The sequence below is a fragment of the Mytilus edulis genome, chromosome 3, assembly GCF_963676685.1.
Source record: "Mytilus edulis chromosome 3, xbMytEdul2.2, whole genome shotgun sequence".
NCBI classification, from domain to species: Eukaryota; Metazoa; Mollusca; class Bivalvia; order Mytilida; family Mytilidae; genus Mytilus; species Mytilus edulis.
Window position 1 is genome coordinate 45,118,863 of NC_092346.1, and position 14,457 is coordinate 45,133,319.

Sequence of the window (14,457 nt, forward strand, 5' to 3'; positions counted from 1 at the left end):
ACAAATTCCTTGTGTTGCTAAGTCTTTAGTTTTCTATGTTGTGTTTGGTATTTTTATTTTTTTTTCTTTTTTAGCCATGACTTGGTCTGTTTATTTTCGACATATGAGTTTGAATGTCCCTCTAGTATCTTTTATCCCCCTTTTGAAATCATTATCCCTGTCAGAGCTAGAAAGAAATCATTTTTGAAAATGAAGTGTTAATAATAATAAAAGGTTTATCTTTGACAATTAAGAATAATGACCATAAAATAACTGTACCAATATATGTATTACTAAATATATTGTCATTGGTAACCATAATATTTCTGTTAATTATTGCCTTTAGTTAAAGTAACACTTACCTGGATCATTAGTTTTGAAATTAACAGATCTAACACTGCTTGTATGACCTTGAAAACTGTTTAGCTTTTTGGCAGTTGGAACATCCCATAATACAACAGTCTGGTCTCCTGCTGCTGATAAAAGCTTGCTATCTCCACCCATCCATGCCAGGTCAAATATAGCATTACTGTGAGCTCTCCAATCTGAAGTGTACATTTGTTTTATAACATTTTGACATATGAACATTGCAATGGAATTACTTGTCATAACTTTTGAATTTAATCAAACTGTTTTTATTATTCTACTACAAACCAAACATTTTATAACAGGGTAATAACATGAAAAGAACCAATGTTACTGCATCATATGCACATATTAAAATATTTGAAAAAACAAAAATGTTGAAGAGTTCATCAAACAAAAACAGGATCTTAAGTATAGCCAAATCTGGACAAGGGATCCGAACTTGAATGAGGGAGATATATATTCCTTAATTTGAAATGATTTTTCAACATTTCATAGCACATGTAGCAGCAAATTTCAAGCAATATCCATATTTTAAAAAATGATTTAAGAAGAATCTGTCTACATTTTTTTGTATACCTGTAGCAGTTTTTTTGTAGTTGAAATAAATTTGTTGACATCTTAAAAGCAATTCAAATATAATGAGTCGATAGTGTGGAAAGTTATAAATAAATCAATGCAAATGTATACTTCATAAGGTAAGATTTATTATACTTGCATCGACTTGTTTCTAGAAACAAACCTTTGACAATAGCTTCCTGTCCATATTTGTTTGTGTTGTAGATGACCACATAACCATTCTCATCAACTAGACCAAGGATGTGTGAAGAAGACTTTTCTGTAAAAAGTAAATGTAAATAGCTGAATAACTCATTTGTTAAAGAAGACTAATTTTATATACAAAAATATAATAAAAATGTGTACAAAATTTATACAAATTTTCTTTTTTATTACAATAATTAACAAATAAACATATATACTACAGGTTAAAATATAAGCAAATCATGCTATTTAACAATCTGCTTCATAAAAGGATTTTAAGGTGTGCAAGTTTCACAATAAAATACTGTCGTAAAAAAAATCAATGCTCCAAAGGAGGTTGTATGAATAATAATATCATGCAAGATACAGTCACTTGCCTTTAACATTCAATTTCAGACCCTCCAAAACCAAATGATTTCAATTTGTTCAGATCCTGGCCACATGAGATTTCAGAATTAGAATTATTCAGAACTTCTTTTAAAAGGTCACCTCCCTTGAGCGTTAAACTTTTGATACTTTCTAAGAATGCCTGCTTAGTATAGGTTTGACTGTACATGTATATGCAAATCTGGTGAGCAATTTTGCATTTATCATCTCAATAAATAGATATAGCTGATTGGATCTTACCTTTAGAAAATTCACATGCCAATGGTGGTACAGATGACTGTAAAAGAAATCACAATAAAAAACTTGTCCCAGAAATAATACATGTACAGTAAACAAAGATATACAGTTAACATGGTTAACAACTACCCTCATAACAGGTTTCTTTCGATCTGTGTATACAAATTAAAGAATCGTATAAATCGCATCACAAATTTTGACGCAAATCTTTCATGTCCAAAACAAGCTACTGGTAGTTCATGCATGCTTCAAAAACTTTGCATTGGTATTAATATGTGAACAAAAAGTAACTAAATATTACAATCTACTAAAATGTCATAAACTTCTTTGTCACGTGATGAAACTATAGATTTTTTCAATTAATTCTAGTGGTTCCCAAATTAACAAGTGAGACTGCGAGCTATTGCTCACTGATGATACCCCTGCCGAAATATTTCGGAAAACAGGAAACTGTTGAGTGGTGAATCTGAAAACGCATCACACAGTATAGCTGAGTTATATAAAGCCTGTAACAAATTTCAAAAATCTTTGTATGGTACGTTTGTAGTTCCTGAGAAAAATGTGACGAAAATTTTCAACTTAGCTATCATGTGTAAAATTGGTAAACCGGAAGTTGTTGAGTGATGAATCTGCAAACGCAGTACACTGTATAACTGACTTATTTAAACCCTGAAAACAAATTTCAGAAATCCTTGTATTGTACGTAGTTCCTAAGAAAAATGTGACAAAAATGACGGAAGAATGGACAGACAGAGGTAAAAGAGTATACCCACATTTTTTAAAGCGGGGTTATAATAATTTTGTACATGTACACTACAGTGGCAGTTCCAGGGGTTGCAACCCCCCCTTTTTTTTGGACGATCAATGCATTTGAATGGGGACATATAGTTGGAACCCCTACTTTTTAAATTTTAATGGCTGGATCCGCCCCTGATGTAGCTACTTACCCCTTCTTCTTCACCTTCTATACCATACTCATCATACACAGATGATTCATACTGCTCCAATAGTTGTGAAAATAAATGTGGAGAGTAGCCTGCGGGTAAAAATATCATTATTTGATCTTAAAGAAGAAATATGACTTCCCAATATTTCAGAATTTCTCTTTCATCATTGTTCATATATATTAACTGCAGTATCACATTTCATATTTGTCCAAATATTTGCTTATATTCATGAAACTAATAAAAACTTTACAAAATGTAAAACTTTCAGCCAATATAAATCTAGATTTTTCAGATTTTCAGGTGGTAGTGTGGTCATCTATGCTAGTGTTTACCGTTTTGTGTCTACAATTTCTTCACTTTTGGTGTGTACCACAATGTAAAAATTGTGTACAACAAAGAATTGCTAATAAAAATGACATATGTAAACTTTGCAATGTTTCTATTTGACTTTTGATTATAATACATGTATTTCCTTAAGTATCAAATACACGAAAATATACCTTACATGTAGGTGGATTTGATTATTATTTATATGTCCACACAACTATGACAATTACATTGTTATATATTTCCTAGTATTGTTTGTGCTAGTTATTTAATGTATACAGCTTCTTTTATTATTATTAAATCTCATAGCTTGCCTCAATAGAATGTATTACATGTATGTTTGAATTGAATGTTTCATTTTTATAAAGACAAATATCAGCAGATTTTTTTCATGTAAGGCAAAAATTCTCAAAGTGTTGCATTCTATATGCATGATATGTATTCCAAACCAAAAACTCTCAACTCTAAAGATCATAATTTATTTTTATATGTATCTTATTTTTCTCTCATTAGATTCAAAACCTACATATTAACAATGTCAAGTTCTCCTATGAATATATTGATATTATATATATTTGCACATGCATGATCTTTGTACCATTTTGACAGAATTTTATAGCAAAAGACAGTTTTGAAATTGAAACTTTTTCAAAGAGCTCTTTGAAAAATAATAAATTATTGCAGTCAATATGCTAATTTTTTAGACATAAATAAAAGTGTGCTGCTCATGTTTCAAGTTACATTAATATTGTGCTTCACTTTTCTGTTGTTTGTTTATATGTTGTCTCATTGATATACAAGGCATATTCTACATGTACACATGATGTACATCAAACAAATAACTTGATATCTGACTTTTTGTCAATCTAGTAATAATTTATTGGCAAATAATGACATTTTGTTGATCTTATAGTATCACTGTGTAATTCCAGTTTATCCAAACAGTACATGACACATTGCTTTTTTACATGCGAGTATTGGTATGTTCTATTTAACATTTCAATCACATGCAAATAATGACATCCCTTGTCCATGTATTTTTCTTTACTACATTCTTCATTTAAAATATGCAATATTGCCTTTATTAAATCACAATCTTTATGCAATACTTCAAACACTTTATCGTTATCAATCCTTCTGCAAAGAAAGCCTTCATCCTCTAAAGAAATCAACACTTCTTGAACACATTTGCGTAAAATTTTTGAGTCAAGCCTGTTCCTTATAGCCTCCAAACTCTCTAAATTTAATGCTACATTTGCAGTTATTTCTTTAATTTCTGATGATTGTAAGTATCCATACAGTGTGGTTTTTACCTCCTTCATATCATTTGTATTTAAATCATTCTCATCAGCTTTACTCATTAACTTTTTAGCAACTTTCCACGGTAGTTCAAATGGTTTATCATATTTCATTTGGTACAATTTAGGTAATTCCATCATTCTAAAAACTTCCAGCATTGGATCACTTACAATTTGATGACTTGCTGCTACAATCTGCCTTTTATCTCGAAATATACTTATTTTCCCACGTATTTGAATAACAGACCCTAAAGTATATCCACTGAATTCTTCAGTTGCGTTTGTATCTAAACATTTGAATTTACTCTGTAATTCAACTGGAAGCTTGCACATATCATTTCTAACATTTTCACAATGCTTGTCCGAGTATGAAAATTTCCAGCAACTACAGGAAATTACACCAGTACCATCATCAACTTCATACATGAAACATTTAGAATTTTGATCTACTTTAACTATCACTCCTACTACATCTATTTTGTATATTGGATGATTTTTATACATGTATGCTCCAGGGAACATTGGATATTCACTCATGGACAAAATATCACAAACGAACATTTTATTGTATGTCTGGAAATAGAAATCCAATCCCCAGTTCTCTTCTGAGTAAAATTGTAAAGTCCTGCTATCTTTTGAGCCTGGTGTATCTATTATTGATGCCATTACAAAAGGTAAATGGGTTTATGTTGTAATCTAAAACCAATTCTGAAAATATATATTTAGGTTCACTTCCTATATAGCATCATTTCCAGCAAAATACTTAAAACCAGGCATACATGTCATGCAGCAATTAGCCAACACTGTAAATTGTGATATTTTTGTTTGAATAAATAAACATGATAAATGTTTAAAGTTTAAAACATGTTGAACTAGTTTGATGAAATTATTTTCTGTCATAATAAATGTTTTAAAAGGAGCACAGGATACTTTTATACATGTACAGTACGCCCAGAGAGTATGTAATCGCGAACTCTAATCACCAATTTCCGAGTGTAGCGGTGTGACACCGCGAATCACGGATTATACTCCCAATTTCCTCTTAAGATTCTCTCCCAACACTGCGTGGCTGTTTATTGGTTTATTGCCCATCGGATGTACTGATAATTAATGACGCGTGACAAATATCATTAGCCAGATTTATTACCTTTGTACATTTAATAGATCTTGATTACACCTGTGTGCTTTAAAATACGTTATTTAAATGTCCTTTCATTGTCAGATAAAAGTGTGACATTTTTATTTAAAATAAGATAATTATTCTTGTATGTATATGTTATGACATACAACGTACAAACGTATAAAAATACGAATAAAACACTTATTTTGTATTTTCATTATAGTCCGATCAGGTCATAATTTTTGTTTTTTCAACAAAGACGATTTTACCACAATTAGAACCTTTTATGACCTACTCAGTGAGCAATATTTGGTTCATTAATAGTTCAATATTATATAATTAATATCAACTGGCTTATAACAAAATGATGTTTTTTACGGTAATATGTCCAATCTAAATTAAACCCAAGAGTTAATTTATCGGATCAACAAGTGAACTCTGTTACTTTTAATTTATTTTGAAATGTAAAATATTATGTTTCACTACCTCGGTAGATTACCGACTACAAATATTTGAATTTAAAAAAGAAACTGTAAAGTGACAAATAGTTTTGTATGCAATGTGGCAGCCCTATATTCATAAATACTGAGATACATTCGCCGCCCAGACACAACACAATAATCACAACCTTTAAATATTTAATTATATGGAGAAAAAAAATCATGTGTTTTTATCCATTATGATCTGTTATTGATCTTTAATTATTTAAAATAAAATTGGATTGGCGCAATCCGTATTTTACTGCTCATTAAAAGTCCTCGGCAAAATATAAAAAGAAGTATTTCAACAATTATAAAATAGAATATTTAAATGAAATTATATCGTGTTCTACAAGAAAGAAATATGTAAAAAAAAAAAATGTGGATCGGATTTTTACGATCGGCAAATTTGCACAGAGGATCTCTACCAACGCCCATCAGGAACTGAACGACATGCATCCTGTTTTCATCTACCATTAATATATAGTGTTGACTATGGACGTATAAATAATGTCCGGTTTTATGTCCTCTGTTGACTGAGAAACGTAAAAATAAAAGGCTGATGTTGGTTAATTCAGAAAAGGAATACAATTTAGAATCCGGTTAATCAATTGTAAAAGTACCTTCTAGAGCCTCAATCTTAACGCACACAAATTTATGTCAATCATTACAAAGCAAGTTTAAACCTTGAATGAATTTTCCCACGGTTATCCAGAAAGGTCACCTGAGTTTACTGTTACATGATACTATTTCCCCGCCAAATAAAAATCTTGTGGACAAAATTGATGTCACTATTTTTAGCATTCAATATTGTGAGCAAAGTCAAGTTCAAGTTCAACTACGCACTGTTGATCACTGGGATGCGTATCGTCTTCCCACGGCAATTAATTGCTTTAAAAATATTTAAAGATCACTGTTCTAAATACAACACAAAAGTTTACATTCATTGTGCGTAAATGAATATTATGCAACGACGAGTTGATGCAGCTATAGAAGTATTCCTGTTGTAGCTGAAATGTATTATTTATCCTAAAGTAATGCTAACAAATCGTGAAGAGAAAATGCCGTAGACTTATTAAGCATAAGGAATGGTGAAAAGTATTTTCTTTTTTTCTTGCATATACAAGTTTTAAGAAACATAATTTTCTTTCTTTCTCACATTTTATACCTTCAGCGTTAATTTCCGTTTATTTTCACGCAAGTATGTCTCTTTTCGTAAGTTATATAAATTACCCATAAAAAAACCCCGAGGTCATAATCAAGTATAGACTTTTTTTTTATAAAACTTTAATGCAATTGAAAGCATTAACAACAACCTTTTGCTTTTTCAAACTTTTATTTTGTAATCGTAAAATGGAAATGGCGTAGACTTATTAGCATAACAGATAGTGAATAATATTTTCTTTTTTACTTGTATAAAAAACTTTGAGACATGTCACTTTTCTTTAAACTACCCTAATTTATTCAGCGTTAGTCTCCGTTTATTGTTACACAATTATATCTTTTTTAGTAAATTAAATATTTATTTACTGATAAAAAACGGAAGTCAAAATCAAATATAGTTGTTTTTAAAAATTGATTTAAATGTACAGAGTAATTAAAAGAATTAACAACAACGTTTTGATTTTTATTTTAATCTTTCATTTGTTTCAAGCAATCAGATATAAACTGATAATCAATAGACAGGAAATACAATTGTTTAATTACATTAGAAATCTCGCATACCTTGACTGTCGCGTGCCGGCATAGATCAGAAGGATTAGGGCAATTTATTACCTGGTGTGACACCGCGTCACTCCAGACTGGGAGAGATGTCGCTAATACAATAAACAAAAGGTAACGGATTTACGCGGAAGTCGGAGGGAATACTCCCAAATTTCTCCGAGAATTTAGGGAGTGATGTTGGAGTTTCCTGGTGTCACACCAGGAAAAAACTCGGTGTATGGAGTTTGGGATGGCTTTCGCGAAAATTGTACTGTATAGTAAAATCATTGTATTCAGCACAAGTAAAAACTTTGTGAATCTGTGTTTACAATAAAAATCAATCATCTTAGTATCAGTCTCTGTACCCTGACACATATTTTTTTTTAATACAATTCTTTTTTGATGTGATTTCAAACAGTAAATCAAAGAGCAGATTGCTCTGAGGGATACGATTGCCGTTGTTTCATTGACACATGTATACATGACGTAGCTGGATAATATTATTTTCAAAACTAATTCAACTGCACATGCAAAATAGTTACAAAATAACCAATCCCGGATAAAAGTGTATGAACAATGTAATTAGGCCTATTCTGTTTTATTTTTGTACTATCAATTCCAAGTTTACTTTCCACAGCAGTCACTGAGACTCAGAGTGAGAGAAGGTATTTCACTTCGTATCATCACCTATTTTCCTACGTTAATTCTAGGAGGAACCCCATTTCTAACTCTTTTCAGATAGGTTTTTCAGTATAACAAGCTTCTGTCCAAGTTTGGTAGAAATCCATGATAGTTCAAGAAAGTTATTATAAAAGTTTCAAAAACTTTAACCAGAGTGAATATTTGTGGACGCTGCCGCCGACGGAATGTAGGATCGCTATGTCTCGCTTTTTTGACTATAGTCGAAGGCTCGACAAAAATTGATAAAATCCCCGACTTTACCAGACTTCACAAGATTTTATGTATTTTGGTAGAATCTGACTGAAAAACTATCGGGTCTGCTCAATAAATTAACCACATAATTTTAATTGTAAATAAATACAAGTTTTATCAAAAAGTAGATATATTTCGTCATTTGAATTGACCAAAAAAGGTGAGATTTATTTGGTGTAAAGCATTTTAAAATGGTTTGTGAATTTGGGAATGCAATTAAAGCCATTCTTTTAATACCTCGTTTGCTTTCTGTACCAATCTATGATGAAATGAATGCAATAATAATATATATTTAAAGTGACAGATTACAAGTTAAATACACTGGCATCACTTCAAAACTTAGTTTAAATTACACCCTTTTGTTGATCTTATCAGAAATTATTAGAAGTACATTTTTAACACCTGTTTGTTTCCATATTGTCTCTTTAATATCTTTGATCTGATGATTAAATCGGCTGCAATTAGGTAGTGTCAAATTCCATCAATATATATATAGCAAAATTTTAAGACTTTCTGGAAGTCATGATTATTTGGACTATAGCTAGAAGCAGGGGCAGATCCAGCCATTTTAAAAGAGTGGTTCCACCTATATGCAGGGATCTCCATGGATGAAAATTGAACGATGGAGGAACTTTCACCATTACAAACCGTGTCTATGCTGTACAGTGTAGCGCGATCGGAAGTATTTTATCCCTCCATACAAGGAATGGTGAACATGCTAATTCATTGCTTATTACTGTGCTTATCCAGTGACCTTTGGGGTATCACAATAGCAATGGCTCAAACAGTTTACCAAATTGCAGTTAGATTTCTTCTCCAACTAACTGATCAACTGGTAAAATATTTAAGCAGATTGCTCAAGTGAAATGTTGTTAGTATGAAGTGAGTGCTGTGAAATCAAAAGTAATACTTACCATCCAGATCCAGTTAGTTGATATCCTTGTCATTTGTTTCAAACACAAAAATGACTTACTATAGTATGAGTCACTGAATAAGAAGGTCTAATTTTGACATGGAAACTTCTATCATAAATAGATTTTATAAATAAATAGTTGAAAACATTGTTTTGTAAGTCTATAATTTATAGCTCCGTTTTCCAACAACAAGTTAGTGCATAATTGTAATTTGGATTTTTTTTTCTAAAGCAATTACTTATCTGCTACCATTAAAGGGAAATAATTTACATTACTGAAAATCAGCAAAATGTTGTCACAATTTTTGTCTGACAAATATCAACTTTCCTCATTTAATTTGTTTGTAACATTACTTTTATGATTATTAAACTTTTATCCTCTGTTTTGAAAAGAAACAATGAAATTTATCTTTAAGATGATTAAAATTTTGAAAAAAATTGTAGGCAAAGTCAGAAGCCAGGTATCATTGATTAAAAAAATGGAAAACAACACGTTTTATAATTTATTGCGTCCGAAGCGCTTTTCTGGATTTACCTTCATCAGGAACGCTCAAAGCCAAACATTTGAAATCCGAAGATGTATAAGTACTGAAAATCGTTGAAGAGCTTTATGTCAAAAATACCTAAAATAAATAGCCAAATTCGTCTAAAGCCAACTTTGCCTGAGGGAGTTGAAACCTTAGTTTCATAATAATTTCAAAATTTATAAACAGACAATTTTAGTAAAGTTTGTTAAATCATGTCAGTACCGAAGCACTGACTACTGAGCTGAGGATACCCTCGGGGACTGATAGTCCACCAGCAGAGGTATCGACCCAGTGATGTAAGAAAATGGAAAATAACACGTTTTATAATTTATTGCATCCGAAGCGCTTTTCTGGATTTACCTTCATCAGGAACGCTCAAAGCCAAACATTTGAAATCCGAAGATGTATAAGTACCGAAAATCGTTGAAGAGTTAATTTTTTAGTGTACAATAACTCAATAAAAATTATTTCCCTTTAATGCCAGCAGATCAGTAATTTGTTAAGAAAATATTATACGAATCATAATTACACAATAACTTTGTCTTAGAAGACAAAGCTATAAAATATACATCTACAAAACAATGGTTTGAACTATTTATTTATAAAATCTATTTATGATAGAAGTTTCCATGTTGAAATTAGACCTTCTTATTCAGTGACTCATACTATAGTAAGACATTTTTGTGTTTGAAACAAATGACAAAGATATCAACTAACTGGATCTGGATGGTAAGTATTACTTTTGATTTCACAGCACTTACTTCATACTAACAACATTTCACTTGAGCAATCTGCTAAAACATTTTACCAGTTGATCAGTTAGTTGGAGAAGAAATCTAACTGCAATTTGGTAAACTGTTTTGGCCATTGCTATTGTGATACCCCAAAGGTCACTGGATAAGCACTGTAAGATTATATATATTTGAATTTTCATTATAGAATTAGAAGTATCAATATTTTTATTTATTGCCGTTTTTAACCATTCAAATGCCAAGTCTTCATGGCCCTTAGTCGAGAATGACCAAAAGCTTTCATGAAGGTCCCCCATGTAGATTTCTTGTATTTTTGGTAATTTTTATGGGGGTTAGAAATCATATGATGTGGAGCTTATTTTTCATGGACACTGTCAAATTCAGAACCCATTACCGGTATGGCTGATTTGCTGTAACAACAAAACGATTCGTACGGGTTATGGAAAATGTTAAAGAGATTTGTAAAGCAAACGTTGACAAACGAAAAGGTTTTTAATGACTTTATCTGGCAAATTGATGCTGTGCAACATGCATCTTTCGAGTCTGAATAGAAACCGAAAACGCGGATGTATCAATTTGATTGTAATATGGACCATAATTTGGTATTCGGCCTTTGGTTTCTTTTTGTATCCTTTTTTATAAGTTCTAAAACTGTAACTTTTATTCTGTGGGTTGTGTTGGTGTTAGAATAATATTAATGGAACAATTGAGTTTTTCAAGAAAAAATTAATACATTTTGATTCACCGTTTACGTGACAGGAAACCACACAGGAAACCAATCTTTATTTTCTTTATTTCGTGACAGGAAACCACACAGGAAACCAATCTTTATTTTCTTTATTTTGCACAATATATTTCTAAAGACATAAATGAACACCATTACTAGTGTTACTTGCTTCATGTTAATATTTAAAATCTATTTTCAATGTTAAATTAAAGTTTTTTTTTAAACGCGACAGGAAACCAGGTCAAACCATAAGAAACCGAAAGCATTTTTTTAGTTTTATTTTATTGCAAAATCTGCTTAAAATAATCTGAACAGTATACTTTTTCTTAAAATCCATCTTAAATGTAACAGTATTATAAAACTCCTAAACATGTGCTTGTTTTGAAAACAATTAGTACAATTTATTCAGAAATTTCCATATTTTCTTCATTGATACAGGATACCATAATCGTTGTATCTTGATGTTTTAGCCAAAAACATGTATTTATATTTGGCTTTGAAATTCCAGTTATATACAATTTATTCCAAATCATTGGCAATGTAAAATTCTTTAAATCCAGTAAAGAAAAAAACTTTTAACTTGTAATTAAAATCTTTAAAATAGGCACCATGTGATATTTGTGACCTGTACACCATCTACATGGTTTCCACATTTTAACCTACTTTAGTGGGCTAAATTCAATAAAGTACTTCCTTTCAAGTCATGCATGGTAAAAGTTTACTTCTCCTTTGACAAGTTTATTGCGTTTCTGAAAAGTGTTTGCAGAACATGAATAAAAACTAGAGGCTCTAAAGAGCCTGTGTCGCTCACCTTGGTCTATGTGCATATTAAACAAATAACACAAATGGTTTCATGACAAAATTGTATTTTGGTGATGGTGATGTGTTTGAAGTTCTTACTTTACTGAACATTCTTGCTTCTTACAATTATATCTATAATGAACTTTGCCCATTAGTAACAGAGAAAAATATTTGGTAAAAATTTACATAAATTTACCAAATTAATGAAAATTGTTAAAAATTGACTATAAAGGGCAATAACTCCTTAAGGGGTCAATTGACCATTTAGGTCATGTGGACTTATTTGTAGATCTTACTTTGATGAACATTATCGCTGTTTACAGTTTATCGCTATCTATAATAGTATTCAAGATAATAACCAAAAACAGCAAAATTTCTTTAAAAATTACCAATTGGAGGGCAGCAACCCAATAACCAGTTGTCCTATTCATTTGAATATTTCAGGGCAGATATATATTGACTTAATTAACAATTTAACTCCTTGTCAGATTTCCTCTAAATGATTTGGGTTTCAGAGTTATAGGCAAAAAACTGCATTTTACCCCTGTTCTATTTTTAGCCGTGGTGGCCATCTTGGTTGGATGGCCAGGTCATCGGACACATTTTTCAAACAAGGTACCTCAAAGATGACTGTGGCCAGGTTTGAATTAATTTGGCCCAGTAGTTTCAGAGGAGAAGATTTTTGTAACAGATAACTAAGATTTACGAAAAATGGTTAAAAATTGACTATAAAGGGCAATAACTCCTAAAGGGGTCAACTGACCATTTCGGTCATGTCGACTTATTTGTAAATCTTACTTTGATGAACATTATTGCTGTTTACAGTTGATCTCTATCTATAATAATATTCAAGATAATAACCAAAAACAGCAAAATTTCCTCAAAATTACCAATTCAGGGGCAGCAACCCAACAACAGGTTGACCGATTCATCTGAAAATTTCAGGGCAGATAGATCTTGACCTGACAAACATTTTTACTCCATGTCAGAGTTCCTCTAAATGTTTTGGTTTTTGAGTTATAAGCCATAAACTGCATTTTACCCCTATGTTCTATTTTTAGCCGTGGCGGCCATCTTGGTTGGTTGACCAGGTCACGCCACACATTTTTTAAACTAGATACCCCAAAGATAATTGTGGCCAACTTTGGATTAATTTGGCCCATTAGTTTCAGAGGAGAAGATTTTTGTAAAAGATTACTTAGATTTATGAAAAATGGTTAAAAATTGACTATAAAGGGCAATAACTCCTTAAGGGGTCAACTGACCATCTTTTATATAAGCTTTGGATTTCAAATATTTTGGCCACGAGCATCACTGAAGAGACATGTATTGTCGAAATGCGCATCTGGTGCAAGAAAATTGATACCGTTAATGTTATTGACTTATTTGTAAATCTAACTTTGCTGAACATTATTGCTGTTTACAGTTAATCTCTATCTATAATAATATTCAAGATAATAACCAAAAACGGCAAAAATTTCCTCAAAATTACCAATTCAGGGGCAGCAACCCAACAACAGGTTGACCGATTCATCTGAAAATTTCAGGGCAGATAGATCTTGACCTGATAAACATATTTACCCCATGTCAGATTTCCTCTAAATGCTTTGGTTTTTGAGTTATAAGCCAAAAACTGCATTTTACCCCTATGTTCTATTTTTAGCCGTGGTGGCCATCTTGGTTGGATGGCCAGGTCATCGGACACATTTTTCAAACAAGGTACCTCAAAGATGACTGTGGCCAGGTTTGAATTAATTTGGCCCAGTAGTTTCAGAGGAGAAGATTTTTGTAAAAAATAACTAAGATTTACGAAAAATGGTTAAAAATTGACTATAAAGGGCAATAACTCCTAAAGGGGTCAACTGACCATTTCGGTCATGTCGACTTATTTGTAAATCTTACTTTGATGAACATTATTGCTGTTTACAGTTGATCTCTATCTATAATAATATTCAAGATAATAACCAAAAACAGCAAAATTTCCTCAAAATTACCAATTCAGGGGCAGCAACCCAACAACAGGTTGACCGATTCATCTGAAAATTTCAGGGCAGATAGATCTTGACCTGACAAACATTTTTACTCCATGTCAGAGTTCCTCTAAATGTTTTGGTTTTTGAGTTATAAGCCATAAACTGCATTTTACCCCTATGTTCTATTTTTAGCCGTGGCGGCCATCTTGGTTGGTTGACCAGGTC

The 14,457-nt window shown here is 31.5% G+C and overlaps 1 protein-coding gene across 2 annotated transcripts in view; it reads right to left on the reverse strand.

Moving 5' to 3' along the window:
* LOC139514277 (denticleless protein homolog) overlaps positions 1 to 14,457 on the reverse strand; it is a 29,324-nt gene that overhangs the window by 11,275 nt on the left and 3,592 nt on the right. The window contains exons 2-5 of one of the 2 annotated variants that reach the window (XM_071303287.1): positions 2,679 to 2,767; positions 1,735 to 1,771; positions 1,088 to 1,183; positions 342 to 524 (exon numbers count right to left, since the gene is read on the reverse strand). In XM_071303287.1, the coding sequence (XP_071159388.1) occupies positions 342 to 524; positions 1,088 to 1,183; positions 1,735 to 1,771; positions 2,679 to 2,767 (405 nt within the window). Of the gene's footprint in view, positions 1 to 341; positions 525 to 1,087; positions 1,184 to 1,734; positions 1,772 to 2,678; positions 5,012 to 14,457 lie in introns of both variants that reach the window. The other variant, XM_071303288.1, reaches the window with a different exon arrangement.